This window comes from Stegostoma tigrinum, chromosome 15 (genome assembly GCF_030684315.1).
Source record: "Stegostoma tigrinum isolate sSteTig4 chromosome 15, sSteTig4.hap1, whole genome shotgun sequence".
Taxonomy (NCBI): Eukaryota; Metazoa; Chordata; class Chondrichthyes; order Orectolobiformes; family Stegostomatidae; genus Stegostoma; species Stegostoma tigrinum.
Window position 1 is genome coordinate 27,023,841 of NC_081368.1, and position 20,166 is coordinate 27,044,006.

At 39.6% G+C, this 20,166-nt stretch overlaps 1 protein-coding gene across 1 annotated transcript in view; it reads right to left on the reverse strand.

Moving 5' to 3' along the window:
• Positions 1–20,166, reverse strand: part of chic1 (cysteine-rich hydrophobic domain 1) — a 49,286-nt gene that overhangs the window by 18,274 nt on the left and 10,846 nt on the right. The window contains exons 2-3 of the mRNA XM_048544967.2: positions 14,169–14,223; positions 6,306–6,461 (exon numbers count right to left, since the gene is read on the reverse strand). Of these exons, the coding sequence (XP_048400924.1) occupies positions 6,306–6,461; positions 14,169–14,223 (211 nt within the window). The remainder of the gene's footprint in view (positions 1–6,305; positions 6,462–14,168; positions 14,224–20,166) is intronic.

Here is a 20,166-nt window from a genome sequence, read left to right on the forward strand (position 1 = left end):
GGAATTCATTGCTACAGAGGGCTGTAGAGGCCAACTCATTGAAGTGCACTTCAAAGGTAGATAGGTTCTTGATTAGAAAGGAGATCAACAGTTATGGCAAGCAGGCAGGAGAATGCGGTTGACAAATAGACCAGTTGTGATTAAATGGCAGATCAGGCTTGATGGGTTGAGTGGCATAATTCTGCTCCTGTGTCTTAGTTTGTTGAGTTTTGGGCAATTGATTCAGGAAAGTGCTGGGTAGGCAGCAAAAAAGATCTACCAAGTAGAAATGAAAAGCTACAGAAACCATGGCTCAATGAGCAAGACAGAAAAAGTTACAGGAAAGTATAACAGAGCCGTAATCTTATGCTGAAGAGAGATGTATTTCCAATGGGCAAGCTATTAAATGAAATACAAATTTAAAGGTCAAGAGAATAGAGTTGCTAGGAAACTATTCGAAAGTAAGAAAGCTATGCAAGATATGACCTTAGCAGAAAAAGTGAAAGCAGTCTTGATAATACCTTTAACAGGGTCAATAATAAATATTTGAAAGCAAAGAAAAATCAGAAACTGAATCATGCAAACCTTCAGCAGACAGGTGACAGCACTGTAAATTATAAGATGATGCCACAGGGCATGATCACCATTGGCCAGTAGCCCAACTGAAGGTTTAAATTAGGCAGACAATATCCAACCATGGCCCTCATCTCCTTGTTGCTCTTCTTAACAGCTAGCAGGGCTCAATGTGCAGCCTGGTAGATTTAACTGTGCAGCGTGCTGGTCAGATGTCAGGGGGAGGCTGGTTTTTGCCAAGGCTCTATGGCAGAGTCCCTTTGCTACAATTCTGTTTCTCCACATCCAGCTTTCTAACTCGCTGCACAACATGTGGCCAGGTGTTTGATTTAGTGGTAGGTGAGCACTTTGGAGACAGTGACCATAATTCGGTTATGTTTACTTTAGCAATGGAAAGGGATAGAAACATGCCACAGGACAAGAGTTATAGATGGGGGAAGGGCAATTATAATACGATTAGGCAAGACTTAGGAGGCATAGAATGGGTTAGCAAAATGCAGGGGATGGGGACAATCGAAATGTGGAGCTGGATTAAGGAACAGATATTGCGTGTCCTTGATAGGTATGTCCCTGTCAGGCAGGGAGGAAGCGATAAGGTAAGGGAACCGTGGTTTACTAAAGAAATTGTATCTCTTGTTAAGCGGAAGAGGAAGGCTTATGTGACGATGAGACAAGATGGCTCAGATGAGGCGATGGGGAGTTACAGATTAGCACGGAAGGATTTAAAGAGAGAGTTAAAAAGAGCAGGGAGGGGACATAGGCAGACATTGGCAGGTAGAATAAAAGAGAACTCTAAAGCTTTCTATAGGTATGCGAGGAATAAGAGGATGACTAGGGTAGGAATAGGGCCAGTCAAAGACAGAAGTGGAAAGTGGTGTGTGGACCCTGTGCTAAATGATTATTTCTCATCTGTTTTCACTGAGGAACAGGAGAATATTGTAGAGGAGATGACTGAGTTATGGGCTACTAGAATTGAAAGGATTAAGGTTAGTAAGGAGGAGGTGTTACCAATTCTAGAAGGTGTGAAGGTAGATAAATCCCCGGGCCAGATGGGATTTTGCCGAGGATTGTCTGGGAAGCTAGGGAGGAGGTGGCGGAGCCTTTGGCCTTGATCTTTGAGTCCTCATTGTCTACAGGTTTTGTACCAGAGGACTGGAGGATTGCTAATGTTGTGCCCTTGCTCAAGAAGGGCAGTAGAGATGACCCAGGTAATTATAGACCTGTGAGCCTTACCTCTGTTGTGGGAAAGGTTTTGGAAAGGATAAGAGATAGAATTTATAATCGTCTAGCAAGCAACAATTTGATTGGAGATAGTCAGCGTGGATTCGTCAAGGGCAGGTCATGACTCACAAACCTCATTGAGTTTTTTGAGAAGGTGACCAAGCATGTGGATGAGGGCAGGGCAGTTGATGTGGTGTACATGGGCTTCAGTAAAGCCTTTGATAAGGTTCCACATGGTAGGTTATTGGAGAAAATACAGAGGCACGGGATTGAGGGAGATTTAGCCGTTTGGATTAGAAACTGGCTTTCTGTAAGAAGCAATGAGTGGTGGTTGATGGAAAATATTCAGCCTGGAGTCAGGTCACTAGTGGTGTGCTTCAAGGATCTGTTTTGGGACCACTGCTGTTTGTCATTTTTATAAGTGACTTGGACGCAGGCATAGGTGGATGGTTTAGTAAGTTTGCAGATGACATTAAAGTTGGTGGAGTGGCGGACAGTGTGGAAGAATGTTGCAGCTTGCAGGGAGACTTGGATAAACTGCAGAACTGGGCTGAAAGGTGGCAAATGGAGTTTAATATGGATAAATGTGAGGTGATTCATTTTGGGAGGAATAATAGGAAGGCAGAATACCATGTCAATGGAAAGATTCTTGGTAGTGTGGATGTCCAGAAGGATCTTGGTGTCCATGTACATAGATCCCTGAAAGTTGCCACCCAGATTGATAGTGCTGTTAAGAAGGCTTACAGCGTGTTAGGTTTTATTGGTAGAGAGATTGAGTTCCGGAGCCCTGATGTCACGTTGCAACTGTACAAAACGCCAGTGCGGCCTCATTTGGAATACTGCATGCAGTTCTGGTCGCCCCATTACAGGAATGATGTGGAAGCATTGGAAAAAGGTGCAGAGCAGATTTACCAGAATGTTGCCTGGTCTGGAGCACAGGCCCTATGAAGAAAGGCTGAGGGACTTGGGTCTGTTCTCCTTGGAGAGAAGGAGGCTAAGAGAGGATTTAATATAGAGACATACAAGATGAGGAGAGGATTAGAGAGAGTGGACAGTGAGAGTCTTTTTCCAAGGATGATGACTTCAGCTTGTACAAGGGGGCATAGCTACAAATTGAGGGGTGATAGATTTATGACAGATGTCAGAGGCAGCTTCTTTACTCAGAGAGTGGTAAGGGCATGGAACACCCTGCCTGCCAATGTAGTGAAGTCAGCCACATTAGGAGCATTTAAACAGTCCTTGGATAAGCATATGGATAATGACAGGATAATGTAAGGGAAAGGACTTAGGTTAGTTCACAGGCCGGTGCAACATCGAGGGCCGAAGAGCCTGTTACGTTCCATGTTCTGTTCCCTATGACATCTCCACACTGATCTTGCCGAGAGCTGACAGCCAAGTTTCAGAGCAATCCTCATGTGTCTGAATATCTGGATGAATCACGGAATGTTAAATTATTGATAATCAGTACCAACATGGACACGATTCCCTCTAGCACAGCCAGTCTCCAATTGGTAAATAGCCTGGAGACAGAAGTCTTACCTCATACTAAAAGAACTGTCACTTGCAAAAATAACACTGAAAGACAGGGTTATCCAGATTGTCCATGACATTTATGCTGGAATACAGGGAACCCATCCTCCTCAATACACAATCCAAACATGTGGGAAAACAATGGGAATAGGACTAAATTTACAACTGTCAAAAGCTCAAGCTGACATTACAGATCAAGTGGCCTCTTTCTATTATCTAAAATTCTTCCTTATTGGAGGAGAATATTTTAGAAATCGTTCTGGTGAGCTATAAGATTTTTCTGTTTTGGCTACCATTGTCTAGTATCAATGTTGGACTGGGACCCAAAGTGTTTACCCACTCCATGGAGACATGCAGCCAAATTAAATACTCAAGGACTCAATTAGGGGTGATCATAGGTCCAGTGGCATTTTGTAAGTGGCAAAACACAAACCCCACTCACCCAGCATATAGGACTAAGTTTTCCTGCAGCAGTTCAGAGTGCAACTGCAAACAAAGGCTGCATAAGGAAGGCAATGAATAAGGAAAGACTACCCCCTTGTATCCCAAACATTTCCCCACTAATTATTTAAAACAACCTTCTCAATACTGTCTTCATGCTGAGGAACTCTCACAGACTCTAATCTGCCTCACTAGCGCTCAATTCTCCTGACAGGGTTGCCAGCAGAATAAGGAAATGCCTATTGAGTACAGGAGTTAGGAGATCATTTTGCAGCTGTACAGGACATTGGTTGTCCTCTATTGGAATACAGTGTGCAATTTTGGTCTCTCTGCTTTAGGAAGGATGTTGTGAAACTTGATAGAGTTCTGAAAAGATTTAGAAGGATGTTGCCAGGGTTGTAGGATGAGAGCTATAGGGAGAAGCGGAATAGGGTGGGGCTATTTTCCCCAGGAGTATCAGAGGCTGAGTAGTGACCTTGGACAGGTTTATAATATATAAATTCATGACAGACATGGATAGGTAAATAGACAAGGTGTTTTCTCTGGGGTGGGGAGTCCAAAACTAGATGGCATAGGTTTAAGGTGAGAAGGGAAAAGTTTGAAATAGAACTGAAGGCACAACTTTTTCATGCAGAGGGTGGTGCATTTATGGTATGAGGTGCCAGAGGAAGTAGCAGAGGGTGGTACAAATTACAACATTTAAAAGGATGTGCATATGAATGGGAGGGGTTTAACAGGGATATGGGACAAATGCTGGCAAATGGGACTAGATAATTTTAGGATATGTGATCAGCATGGACAAATTGGGCTTTGGGTCTGTTTCTATGCTGTACATCTCTAGGACTATCATCCTTAGCTGAATGGCAAGTCTGGAGGCACCCAATTAGGAGATTGCCTCCAGTGAAGCCACTCAGCACATGGACTTGCTGCATTTATGGGGTCAAGACTGTCAACTTAATCTCAACTCTTGCAGTGAAATCCCAAGTTTTACGAAAGAGCTTGAAAATAGTTAGCTACACTAAGGGGATGATCTGGTCATGCTTTTAAAAATATTGGCATTGGATCCTAAGAAATCGTAAGAGTAGATTCTATAGCTTCAGGTTTCATATGCACATTGAACTTTACATCAACTCACCAAATGCTCCCAATTTGTCTTGACTGACATCCAGTATTGGATAAACACACATGTTCTGAGCTAAAATATTGACAAGACCGAAACCGACAGAATTGAATCGTGCAAGGTAGATACCCTCCCCTCAGCTAAAAAGTTGCCAGGGAGGCTGTCTGCACCCCTCCAAACTTCAACAGCACATTAAATTTAACCCAATGTAACCTTGTCAGCAGAAACCTCTTTCCCCAGTCATCATCATTTTCATCCCTCTCCAACCAACTGTCTGAAGCAGAGCCAAACAATTAACAATCATGGATGTTCTGTTTGATCTGGTGATGCATTCCTAACCACATATATGCGCCATCAAGTTTGTCTGTTTCCTCCTTTACAATATTGCCTAGCTTCAACTCTGTCGCATCTTATTTTTTGTTGAAAGCCTCATTCATGTCTTCCTTTCCTCTAAAATTGCCGATTCTGGTCCGCTCCCCATCAACTTCCTGTCTGTCTCTCTCCCCACACAACTTGTCACATCTAAAAACTTGTGCTGCCCATATCTTAATTTGTACAGAGGGCCACTCATTTATTTCATTTGATAACCTACACTGGCTCCTAGTCGAGTTCTTAATTTTTAAGTCCTCCATGGTAATACCATTTTACGTCCAATTTTCTTCAGCTTCATAAGCTTTTGAAATCACTACACTTCTGCAATATTGACAAATTGCACATTCCACTTTAAGGGTTCCATTATTGGTGGCTCTGCTTTCAGTTGCTTTACCTCAGTAACTCCCTCCCTAAACATCAGTGACTACTTCTCACCTCATCCTTCAAGATCCTGGAAATCAACCTACCTATTTGACCAAGGTTGTGGTTAAGTAGTTTGATGTCTCCTTTGCAGAGACATGTCAAATATTTATTGTAAATGTTATTGTTGAGTGCTTTGGAATGCATTTCTACTTCAATAGTACTATACAAAATGCATGATGTTTCAACCCAGACCTGCATTTTGCAATCTTCCGTTAAAACTTGGCTAATTATAGCCAGAAGTGAGTGCATTAAATATTACTCAGTGTACTTTAGCTGGTTTCAGCCCCTCTGAATAAAGGACAGGAAAATTAATCTCATGAAGGGTCTTGGCCCAAAACGTCAGCTCCCCTGTTCCTCCAATGCCGCCTGACCTGGTGCGTTCCCCTAGCTCCACCCTGTAGCGACTGACTCCAGTGCCTGAGTTCTTGCTATATCCGAACCACTTCCTATGGTACTTGCATAACAGTAAGACGCTAAATGTCTTATGAAGATTCACAAAAACTCATTCTCATTGAGCTGATTTACAAAGAATTTGTTTCATCATTAGCAAGCTCTAATTCTAAATTTTCAAACAGCTGCCATTACAATAATTTATTTGATGCATACAAATTGTGTAACTCGTGGAAGATCGAAATTAAATACTTACTCTTTTGTTGAGACAGATGACAGGCCACAGACTGCAACCCAAAGTGCAACAGCAACATAGACAACCACACAGAAGCCACTTCACATTGATGGGAAGATTTTTCTTTAAACATCCATTTACCCGACCAATGCTCATCTTGTACTCCTCTGGAGCCACCTAGAGCAAAAAGAAACAAATAAAAGAAAGAAAAGTCACATAATAATGTTTATCTATAGCAAAAACAGATTTCAAGAATAAGTAGAAACAATTATTTGACAAATGAAGTGGAACTGATTAAATAGTGTCATGGGATCAAACTGAAGGGCTTATGCAGTTGAGTATCCATTCATGTAGAGTGTAAAGAATGAGACAACCAGAGATTACTTTCAAAGTTCAAATTGGGTAATTTGCTCCAATACTATTGCAGTCATTTGATCTGCAAATGAAACTAGGATTTTGCTGTGCTCATGTTACAAACATTTCCACCAATTTTCTGAAGTTGCTATTTAACAATAATGTGAAATTAAAGCAAAACAGTGCTAAACTATTGTACTTAAGAATCTTAATCCTTAAATTTAGTCCACTTTCCTTTTTTTATTTCCTGTTTTTTGAAGTGTAAAGAGTATGTGACAGTTTACAATTTGATTTCCCTTTCCCACATTTGGTTTATTGGAATCATGGATGGATTTCTACAATAATCATTATCAACTGTTTGACATTTACAATATTAGGATTTAGGAATGCAAGGTGATTTGGACAAAAAAAACAACCTTTCTTTACAACAGCAGACAGTTTTATTGATAATTAACAGCAATTTTTAGAAGTCTTGTTAATTTTATTAATCTTAATTTTATCAGTGAGTTTTGGGAGGCATTATAGATTTTGAAAATTAGACAATAAAATAGTCAAATCTATCAATAGGTACAGATGCATCTGAGGAGGAAAGATTTACAGGATTTAAAAAAGTTACCAAACTCAAATGTTAATAATGAAATAAACAGTGTGCTACAGAGTAACTGAAAATAAACTGAATTACTTGCGAAACTACTTGCAATTTGCCTTTGTACTTTTTCCCCTCTTTCAAAGATTTACTATTTGGCTTAAAATTTCTAATCAAAGTATATTGAGCAATTTTCAATTACAAGTACTTTTAGACAAGAAAGCAATTTCAGGTTATGGGCCAAGTAACAATTACAAGATGCACTTAAGATCTAGCTCAATAAACATTATTTCAGCTGGACGTGCATGCTCTATGCATACATAGTCCTCAAAGTTATTCAATACTTATTTCAATACTGGCAGACAGCAGTTTGTGGCTTTAAACTTTAACAGGAACCCCATATTCAAATGCGTTCCTTTTTTGTAAGGCATTCTTACAGGGAGGATCCATAAAGTTGTATATTTTCAAATGTCATCAAATGTCAGAAGAAAACATTTGAATCATTACCTCTAGCAATATATTTCTGTTGCAAACCATAACCCAGGTATTGCCATAAGAAGAATGCAAATTGGCATCCAGCTACTGGTCAGTAAGGCATGCTTCCCACACTGCAAATGACTCTTACTTCCTCTTAGCTTTATATTGGTCCTACCAATAAAACATGGTTGTAACATTTTACGACAGGATGCAAAAACACTTCACAAATAGTGAAAAGACTGGCAAAGCCCAGCAGGCTAACCATACCTCTTCAATCATAATAAGAAAGCCCTCTAATCTATCAACTGTCAGGTACAGTCACAATGCAACTCACTTGTTTATTGCTTACACTTCTCTGCAAAGCACAACCACTTCTCCACAGGCTCTTTCTTTGTTGCAGATTTAGAGTAGGAAGCTTCCTTTCTTCCTGGATATAGTAGGATTTACTCATCCAGCGTGTCCCCTGGAGCTACATACGACACCACAAGTGACTACTCTACACTTTTAATCCTGCTTATTTGTGAGGGGGTGGAGGTAAATGCAGGGTAAAGAGAAGATACACAAGTCAAGAATAGAATTCTGCAAGGATTTGTTAAGCCATAAAACTAATGCTATGGAAAAGGCAATAAAAGGAACATGGTTAAACAAAAATGAACATGCACAGCAGGTATCAGGTATTAGTAAAGTGTGCCTAACCATCCAAGTTAGAAATATAGATGAACAGGTCTTGCAAAAATGAGAATGAATAAATCTCCCAATTCCTTTATTCGTCCTTTCGTGCAGAATTAGAATAAATTCAGCCACAATCTGCAAAATGACTGTTTGAATTCTCTCAATTACAACTGGGCTCAAAGTCCTGCATTGTTACATTTTTTGTGCATCTAAATTTGAAGATGATAAAACATCTGTTACCAAAATGAAAACAACTTGAGGGAATACTTGTAGTCTTGTTGACAGAATCTGGAACTAAATTAACCGGCATATTTCTGTCATTTATCTTGTGATCAATACATTTTAATTTCTAACCATGACAACTTTATACCAGATCAAACCGGATTTCAGCTTCATTTAAATATTTTGGACATTTTAATACTGAAAATGTGTTAGGATACTCTTATTGCCAAATTCAAACCAACACACCTCAGGCATCGGGGTCTCAAAAATACCTTCCCTTCTCTTCCGCCTCCTGTCTCCTGTCTCCCCTGATAAAGGTACACTCTTGGGGAAAAAGTACTACTTCACATCTGGTGTACCAAGAAATTTCAAATCCCAGCTATAACGAACAATTTAATAAAATTGCTTTGGAAACATGAGCGCCATAAAATCCTTTTATGATTGCTCCATACCTAGGAGTCCCAACATACCTGATCAAGGTATACAAGATTATGAGGACCATGGATACAGTGGCTAGGAATCAGTTGTTCCTCTTAGTTGAAGGGTCAATTACAAGAAGACATAATAAAAGAAAGGCAGGATGTTTAGAAGGGATTTGAGGGAAGAAAAAACAACTTTTCACCCATAGGGTGGTGGGGATTTCTTGAGTGAGCATTTGAAATGTCATAACATTCAGTGCTGTAAGCCAAGTGCTGCAAAGTGGGAATAGTGTACATTTACACTAGTTTTTTCTGTTGGTGCAGATGGGCTGAAGGGCCTCTTCTGTACTGTATAAATTTATGATTCTAGAATGAGAAAAATAAAGTTACTAGTAGACAATTGGGAAATAAACGAAATGAACAAACATTTTGCTTGTCTTCACTATACAGGATACTTTTCCGGTACAGGGGGCTCTGCTACAAGTTATGTCCCAGCAATACGAATTGGTTACAACACAACTGATGAACAGGGGAATGCTATTTCTACAACATGAACTTGTGTTGGCTATAACACATGTGACCTTACTGTTGATGTTTTGGAAGATGTTTTTAGAAAGTTTAGCAGGGGAAAAAAATGAATTTCAAGATTCTCCTCATTCTGGATAATGTGCTATTAGGGGATAAAGACAGTGTTCTTCAATTTTTGGAAAAGCTTTAACATCAAAAATGCAATTGACATTATCATGGGAGGCTTGGGATGATGTCAATAAAGGAGTCCTTGCATGCAGTTTGGTGGACATTGCTCCCAGATTTTTCAAAATATTAATCTTTTGATTCTTGGGAGCTCCTCTGATGAATCAAAGAACATGGTGTTGACGTTTCAAAGCCAGTTTGATTTGGAGAAGTGTAGATTGAGGATACTTGAGTCCCACTGTAAAGACCCCTCGACAGCTGACCTACAACAATTTGTCACTGAGTGGGGAGTGGAAATTGGAGAAGACGATAAAATCCAGGATGCAGCACCACGAGAGCTATCCACTTCTGTTTTATCTTCTATCCTGAAGAAAATTGAAAAGCAGTTGCAGCGGACAACCATAACGTAGAACGCAGCAGGATAGCAGTTCATGGAATAAGATCTTATTTAGCTCCCCATGAACAGCTTCCTCATGAAAGAAAAAGGTCAAAGCAACAAAAACTGGATGTTGTTTTTAAGACAACCCCCAAGAAACGTCAAAAGATAATGAATCACAGCCATCAACTTCTGGATTTTTTTTTGCCCTAACCCTGCAAGCACAACTGCACCCACAGGTGACGATGACGATGACGACCCTCAGTCCCTGTATGAACAACAAATCAACCTCAAAACCTCCCCCATCAAGAGGTGTTAAATTTACTTTTATTTCGTTATTAGATATGAATTAAACATTTATTCAAATTGTGCAATCCTGTTTGTTGGAATTGAGCGAAATGGTGGCCTCCAATCCCACTTTTCCCATCAGCTCTGTTATTTCTATAGCTAGATTCTCTACAACTTGAACAAGAATGCAACTATCACTTCATAGCAGAACTCTGTAATAGCTCTAGATTTGGAATGGGACAGTGTAATTTTAGTAAGTTTCAATCACCAGAGAAGCGGCACTAAGCGAACCAAAGAGTCTGCAGTCTGAAAATTTTTCACGTCCAGGTAGCCTTTTTCCTAGGCTCTGAAAGGTGGTTAATGAGCTGGTAGTGAACTAAGTGTTGATATTAATCTGCCTCTGGGCTCAAGGAAGGTGCTGGACTGGAAAGTAGCAAATATAACTCTCTTCTATTCAAGAAGGGAAGGAGGCAGAAAACTATAGAGCACATAGCTGAATGTTGATCACAGGGTGGATTTAGAATTGATCATTAAAGGGGATTATAGCTGTGCACTTAAAAACAAAAAGGTAATCAGAAAGCATTAGCAGGATTTTAAAGGGAAATCATATTTAACCAACTTATTTCAAGTTCCTTAAAAGGAGAAACATGTGCTGTGTATAAAATGGGAGCCTGTGGACATATTATACTTAGAAAACGTTTGATAAAAATGCCACATCAAAAAAAAAACAAAAAAGCACTAATGGAGAGGATAACGTATTACAAAGCTATGGGATTGGTTGTTTGGCAGACAACACAGTATGCATAATTGGATCTTTGTCTGATTGGTAGTATGGGATGAGTGAAGTCCTGCTGGAGTGTACGCTGGGCTGAAATCTTTTACAAATTAAATCAATGGCTCAGATGATGGAGTGAACATGTGGTATCTAGGAGTTGCAAATGACATCAAGTTGGACAGGAAAGTATGTTGTGAAGATGATCAAAGAAGCACAAAGATAGATTGAAAGGAGTGGTAAAAGTGAGTAGGTAAGAGTATATGCTGGAAAGCGTGAAATTGTTCACCTTGTCAGGAAGGATAAACAGCAGCGCTTTACTTAAATAGAGAGCAACTAGACTCCTGAATGCAGAGGGATTTAGGTGTTTTGGTGCACAAATCTCAAAATATTAGTACGCCAATACAGCATGCGATCCAGAAACCTAATGAGATGCTAATTATTGTTAGTATTTATTCCATGAAAGTAATTAAAGAACAGAAAGCTAGAGAAATACTGCAAGCCTGACACCACCTTCTGTGGAGACAGGAATAAAAGTAATATTCAGAGTCTGATACGGCTCTTCTTTGGGACTAATATTATGCTTCAGTTATCCAAGGTATTGGCAAGACTGCATCTCAATTACAGTGTACAGTCTTGGTCTCCTTATTTAAGGATGGATGCATTGGAAGCATTGCAGAGAGGAATTCTGGATTGATACCTGAAATAAGTGAGTTACCCTTTGACGATAGGTTGGACAAGCTGAGCTTTCAGTCAGTTCTTCTCAACTTGAGTGAAGATCAGTTTTAACAAGGTGGACGTGGGAAGGATAACAGTGTGGAGCTGGAGGAACACAGCATCAGAGCAGCGGGGAAGTTGGCATTTTGGGTCAGGACTCTTCAGAAGTTCCAACCCAACATGTTAACTTACCTGCTGCTCTGATGCTGCCTGGCCCACTGTATTTCCCCAACTCGACACTTATCTGACTCCAGCATCTGCAGTGGGAAGAATTTTTCCTCTTGTGAATCAGGCCAGAACTAGAGGGCATTGTCTTAAAATTATGGGTCACCTTTTCTGGCCAGGGAGGATAATTTTTATTTTTGAGGGTTTTACAACTTTGGAACGGTGTCTCAGGTTGTGGAGGAGACAGGGCCATGAATAATTTTAACACAGTTAGATAGATTCTTATCAAGTAGGGAACTCAAGGGTTTTTGCGGTAGATGGGAGTGTGGAATACAAAACACAAATGGATCAGCCATGACACTACTGAGTGGCAGAGTGGGTTCAAGGGGTTGAATGGTCGACTTTTGCTCCTATTTCATATGTTCTGAGGAAGGAAGAGAAAGAGGAGGTGAAATATTTCAGAAAAGCACATCAACGTTTACACAAAGAATTCCCATTCAAGTGGGAATCTAATGTGCTTTACACCTCAATCAATGCAGTTCGAACATTATACAAAATCAAAACACTTCAGAAATAGTGTCCAATAATCAGAGTACTTTAATCTCTAGACGAACGAGTTAAAATCAAAGTGACACAGATAATATGTGAGGGGAAACTGGTCGCATACTTTTCTGATTGTTTCCAAAAATAAGCATTGCAGGACCGAACAATAAAAAGGTATTTTAGAACAAGTTTTGTGCAATGAGACTGGGTTAATGAATAATCTTTTGATAAAAGATGCTCTGGTAACAAGTGATCATAGTGCAACTGAGCTCTGAATTCAGTTTGAAAGCAGCATACGCCAGTTCAACAAAAATAAATATAACCAACTTTATAGGTATGAGGGATGGCTGGTTAAAGGTGATTGAATAAATAAGCCTGATGTGTGGTGGTAAATGAACAAGCAATTAAAACTCTGAAAATGATCTATGGCAGGAATACTATTTCCAGTTCTAGTCACCCATTATAGGAAGGATATTATTAAGCTGGACAAGATTCAGAAGAGATTTACCAGGATATTGCTGTGAATGAATGGTTTGAGCTACAAGGAGAGGCAGGACAGGCTGGGGCTTTTTTCACTGAAGGAGGTTGACAGATGACCTTGAGGAGCCTTAGTAAATCATAAGAGGGTAGAGACACCATGAATGACAGGTGTTTTCTCCCCTAGGGTAGAGTATTTCAAGATCAGACAGTGTATCCTACTAAAGGTGAGGGGAGGAGGATTTTAAAAAAAGACACAAGAAACAACATTTTTTTTAAAAAAAAGGTGCCGAGTGGTTCACGTGTGCAGTGAACCTCAAGAGGAAGTGGTGGATGAAGGTACAGTTAAATTTAAAGTGACATTTGGATAAGCACATGATTAAGAGATATTTGGACAGACAGGCCACGCACAGACAGGTGGGACTAGTTTAGTTTGAGATTACAGTTGGCATGGACCGATTGGACTGAAGGGTTCATTTCAGTGCTGTAAGACACTACGATGACTGGCTTAAAATAAGCTTACAAAATGTCACCATGAACAGCAGCAAGGCAGAGGATTAGGGGTTTTAGAAAGAAGCAAAGAGCAACCAAAATATTGATTTAAAAAGGGAAAAAAATACATGAGTATACAAATCAGGAAAATAAAATCATTTGTAAGAGCTTTTGCAAATGGATTTAAAGAGAGGACAGCAGGTGAAGTAACTGTTGGTCTTTTAAAAGCAGAGGCAGATGTAATTATGATTAAGAATAAGCAAATGGTAGAGGCATTGAACAAGATAACAATTTTCATACTTGAAACAGAGGGTAAACTAAGGGGCCACAAAGTTTAAAAAGGGACTAAAGGCCAACAAAGCTTCATGATCTTAGTTCAGTTGCTGTTACAAAATAAGATACACAAATCTAACCCTTAGAAGGTCTTAGTAATACGTACTGTCAGTAAATAATTAACCTTGACTCTAGATACTTCATGCTATCTACCTTATGTTGCTGAAGTATTTTCTGAAAATCCTCAGTATTAATTTAAGCTATTCAGCAGGACAAGCCCAATGAAAGTAAGAGAAACGAGATCAAGCAAGAGGGATGGGGGCAGGAAGTCAGAAATCAGTTTTGAACAACTACTCACCTTCCCTGTAAGCACTGAGGGAAATTCTGGATCAAATTTGTTGCTGAGGCCAAACCTTAGGAAGAAACAAAGAAGTGTTTAAATGTTGCTTATTCAAGAAGAAGTGAGATTTTATGGCAAATGTGTTACTGGGCAAGTACAATTCAAGGGTTCACGATTATTCCTTTAAGAAAATCCAAATCTTTGTCGGATGAAATATTTTCAAAACAAGGGATTTCCATAACAATTGTAGCTTTTCCACAGACGATCCAAAGATCCAGTTTAAACACATTAGTCCATGATGTGGAGGTGTCAAAGTTGAACTGGGGGGATGCACAAAGTCAGAAGTCACATGACACCACGTTTATCTGAAGTCACAAGCTTTCAGAGTGCTGCTCCTTCGTCCTGACTAAGTTATGGTTGCTATCTCCAAATATTTATTCTGGTTTCAGAGTAATGGCAGATAGAACACCCAGGAGCCAGCTAACATATTTAAATGAAAAAAAAAACCACATTCAGGGATGATAATTTCAAGACTGCATTTTAAAATTGGGACCATTTCCTTAAAAAGGAACATTAAGAGCTCCTATCTAAGAATACTTGGTTTATTGAATGGTCATTGAAAGGGGAATCCTAAGCAAGTACAGTGTGTCAAAACAACTCCTAGGTGTTTCGAAAAAGTATGAGAAATCAAAGATGACAAATATCACTTTATCTTGCAGCAAGATTTCAGATTTCACAAAAATGGGACAGATGGAAATATTTCCTGACTCACTCAAATAAAATTCTCTCCATCTCAGGATGGAGCGCACACAAATACCAAATATTAGCAAGGATCATAACTCACTGTTTACTATAAATAGCAAGTTCAATAACATATCAAGTAACAGGTAGTACTGGAAAATAGAAATAAAATCCTAAAATCCAGAGAGTTTGACTAGATTCCAACACAACAAAAAGAAAACACATTTCTAAAAAAACACTAAAGAAAAGCAATTATCATCTATTTTTGCAATTACATTCCCAAGCTGTCAAAATCACAGCAGAAAGTCAGGGTGTGCAATGTATTTTTCCCTTCTTTTAGGAATGGAATTAAAACAAGCCAAGCTTGGCAAAGCCTCCATATTTCACTGCTCAGCCATCCGAGTAGCTGACAACCAACTTGCTGGTGGGTGATACACTTATTACTCTTAACATTTCTTTCCCTGCTGCACCTCAGTGACATCACTGAAATTCAGCACCTATTTTCCAGTGACGACACCCAGCTTTCTCTCTCCTGACTCCAACTGATCAGTGCTTATCTAATATCTGGCATTGGAGAAACAGATTTCCTTAATTTATAAACTGGGAAGACTAAAGTCAATGAATTTGGTCTTCTCAACAACCTTCATTCCCCAACCATCTATTCAATCTCTTGCCATGATTACTATCAGGATGAAACCGACTGTTCAACTTTGGAATTTTCCGTGACCCTCAGCTCAGCTTCTAGCTCCATACTCCTTCCTTCATCACGTTCAATTACTCCTACCATTGTAACAGTCTCCATCAGCTGCTGAAATGCTTAACCCTGCCTTTGCCATTTGCAAACCTGACTTCAGATGATGAGGCATAATATTTCACTTCATCACCACACTGCCATCATAGTAGCGCACATAATCAGAAATTACTTAAATCACTTACATCTTTCTGTTTTCACACATACAATAGGTAGGGAGAGGCAAGAAATGTAAAAATATACAAACAGTCCTCAAATAGTCCAGAATTTCTTTTCCTGAATGAAGGTTTGGACACTTCAAGTTCCACGTGCATCACTTCAAAATGCAAGCAGAAAATTTAGAGAAACTACATACCATAAAACCTTAAAGTTTACTTGGATGTCCAGCCACTATTAGTTAAAATAAACATGGCTAACTGGAAGAGCAAATTGATGTGAGCTTTAAAGTTTGCAGTGATGACTTAGTGTGCCACTTTAAAGTATAACTTGCAGCAAAAAAATGTAATACTGCTGCCAACTGAAGCTACTGGCAGATATCTTACAGATCTGAAAGCCTTGAAATGCAGTGACGGCCGTTCCTCTTTCTGTTTCAAGGATTATTTCAATGGTGCTCTGTTAGATTGTGATAAAATAGATACTAACTGACATAACTCTGAAGCCAGAGTTGTCCTTTCCAATTTTCTGCTACCCAATGAAGAAAAACGCATGAGATATTCAGTCCACCTGCTAGATTTCACAGATTACAATGTACTGCAGAACATTTTTCTTGCCAATGGCAAAATAAAACCAAGTATAAATAATCACAATGCTATTATAGACTATACATGCCAAACAGGATACTTAATCTATCCAATAGGCTGTTTCTCAATGGGAAAGCAATATTCAATCTGGCCAACTGATCACCTTATCAACTAGCAATTTAATGCTGCATACTAATTGAAAGGTAAAGGCATTAAATTGCACACAAAAGCAATTTTAGCAAACACAAAATTGATTTTGCAGCTCAGGGAAGGGTGATACTGTAGCACAAGTAAATAATTACATGATAACGGCTTGTCAAATAATAGGATATTTTTATGACCTCTAGAAACAAAATTTAATTTACACATGTTACGCAATATCAGAATTTCTCCATTTTATTTTCTCCTCAGGCGATATTCTTTTTCATCAAATTAGCACAGCAGGGTGGTTCAATGGTTAGCACTGCTGCCTCAGTGCCAGGCACCTGGGTTTAAATTGCACCCTCTAATGTGCAAATTCCACAGATACTCTCCCAGAGTCTGCGTGGGTTTCCTCTAGGTATCCAGTTTCCTCCCACTGTGCAGTTTAGGTGGATTGGCCGTGATAAAGTTACCTATAGTAACCAGGAATATGTAGGTTAGGCAGATTATCCATGGGAAATAGTGTGTTACAGGGATAGGAGTATGGGGTTGGGTCTGGGTGGGTGCTCTTCAGGAGGGTCAGACTGGACTCGAAGAGCTGAAAAGCCTGCTTCCATACTTGTGGGATTCTATCTTTCTATGAAATTACTTCCATGATTACATCAGTGCTCTTCAACCAGTATGCTGAATCTGAAGGCATTACAGCAGAAGAACTTAGTTTCCCTTCTGCACATCCCACGATGTTCAGAACTTGAAATAAAAAGAGTGCTGGAAATACATGCAGGTGAATCAGAACCTGTTGGGAGATCAGACGAGTTAATGCCTGAGTGTAGCAAGGTGTTTTGCAAAAAGCCAATATCAGTACAGCTAAAATGCCAGGACAGATTTACTTTAATTCATCCATTATAGCAAAATATTATTTTCAATTGTGCACAAAATTCAAGTCAACTGTGTACTGTCCTCTCCATGTATTGTTTTTAAAGACAAATAATTGCTCAGAATGATCACAAAGATCAGTTTTGCAAAAAGAAACCATGTTCTGAACACAACCCATCTGCTAGTATAGAGATAACAAGGTGTAGAGCTGGATAAGCACAGCAGGCCAAGCAGCATCAGGGGGAGCAGGAAAGCTGACGGTTCGGGTTTGGATCCTTGTTCAGACGGGTCTGAAGGAGGGTCCAGACCCGAAACGTCAGCTTTCCTGCTCCCTGTGATGCTACTTGGCCTGCTGTGTTCATCCAGCTCTACACTTTGTTATCTCAGATTCTCCAGCATCGGCAGTTCCTACTATCTTGCTAGTCGGTTACTTTGTTGCGGTACATTACAATTGAACAGATTAAAAAATGAAAGGCATTTTGGTCTATCTTACCAAACTATCTTGTAGGGTAATACACTGGATACTTTAGTTGCTTCAGAGGAGCGCTATAAAACAAACAATGACATCACGAAGCCACACAAGGTGACGTCAGGTAAGATGACCAAAAGTCTGGTTTAAAGAAATGGGCGAGGAAGTGATTTTGTGGGGGAAAGCAAGATAGACAGGCGATGGGAAAATTCTAGAGCTTACAGCCTAGACAAATAAAGACACAGCCACCATCAGCAGAACAATTATAGCTGCGAATGCAACAAAAAATTATAAATGGAGTGCAGATAGACATCTTACAGGGTGTGGGGTTGGTGATTACACAAACAGGCAAGGACAATGCCATCAGGTGGAGTGGAGGGGTGGGTTTGAAAATAAGGATTGGAATTTTGAAACACAACATGTTAAAAAGGAATGCCACAAGCCGAAGTTCTGAATCTTCTAAAATCTCATTCCTTTCCTTCCTCCTTTTTAAAACAAAACTTATCTTCATCTGCCTTAAGATCGCTTTAACTCAAAGTGCCTTGTTACTTAAAAATGACACTACATAAAATGCAAGCTGTTGCTGGGATTTTCAGCTTTGAAAGACGACAATATTTCCAGTCTTTCCTTATCACGCAGTCCTTTGATGCTAGGCAACAGTTTCAGTTTTGGTGGAAAGATCAGAGCCTGAAACATTAATGCTGTTATTCTCTCCACAAAACTGGTACATCTCTAGCATTTTCTGCTTTTTTTTATTGGTCTTAGTTCCTCTGGACAATCTCCAGAAGTTACTTTTTACGCAATCCCTTAAAATGAAGAATGACTTGCTTCCACATCAGTTCAACAGGTCCTATATGCAACTTTCAGGCTCTACCTATATTTGAACAGTCAGACATGACGTGTCTGGAAGTTTGGGCTCTCTTCCTAACCCTCCTTGCGTTCCTGACAAAATCTCTCAGGCAGTGTATTCTCCAATGAAACCACAGCATTTTGGTCAATCACAGGCCACGAGCTGGCGGGAATATCTGATCTCATCACGGGTACTTTGAAGACCTCCACGAAGTGTTTTCACAGTCATCCTACAAATCTCCTATTGCAATGGAGTATCAACTAGAGATGCCACTTTGAGATACCAGTGTCTGATATGCAAGATGACTTGTGCTACCCGTGAAAGAGGTTTTGATTGATTTCTGCATCTTGGCACTGGGTGTGTTGGCCCACCTTCATGCCACCAGAATTGCAGCATCTTGCAAAAAAGGTACTGTGTGCTTGCTGTAGGTTACCCAAATCGTATAACAGCACACTGATCACTGCTGCAACCTCAATGCAGCACCCAAGCTCTGGTCACAATTTAAAAATTCTCTCCATTACTAATACAGTAATAGCAGCATGAACTGCCTCCATGATATAGTGCAGCAATTTACCAAGGTTTTTTGGATTGCAGCTTTTAAATGCGTGACTACTACCACCACCTAACAGGACAAAGTCAAGACGACACAAGCAAAGAATGTTATTATTTGACAGTCTTTCTCCAGGTGATACAAATCAGCATAATGTAAGTATATGACCAATCCTTCACACTCACTTCAGGATCAGAATCCTGGAACTAACCTCCCAATGGTAGTATGGATTTGCTGACACCAGTTCAAGGTAGTGATGCGTTTGGAGGATGGGTAACAAATTTTAGTATCGTCAGCAATGCTCGCCTCAACCACCACCACCAAATGGCCTCAAGTCTAATGGAGGACACTGCATGCTTGCTTTCACAATACATCTCAGGATTCTTTGTTCTCTTAATTGTTTAAGATTAATCACTGCAGAACAGCAGAGAACTTGAACTGTTTTCAACTTCATCTTCAACTACATTGGCAATTATTTCAATTAGACTTCATGTGAAATTATTCTGTTTATATATTTTGTAGGTGCTGAGAAACTTTGACAACTGTCACTCCTAGTTTTCAAGAAGGCTAAATCCAAATCATTAAAAATGAAAAAAAGTTAAATGAACAGTGGGCATCCAAATACTGACCTCTGGGAGCACCAAATCAGCTCTTGTATCAATTCAAGTCTTTAAACTGATTCCTTTCAATCAATTTTTATCCATTCCCAAGTTTAATGCTAAATCCTCACTGCTTTAATCAGCAGCTTTTCCTGAGCTGTCTCAAATGTCTTCTGGGTGTCAAGTTACATCTTATGAAGTAGACTTTACCAAAGGCTGCTAGGGATACACTTAGCAAAAGTTGATCAGGCAGATCCTTCCTGGTCTGTAGTTGGTGATTAAATCTACAGAAAGCCTTT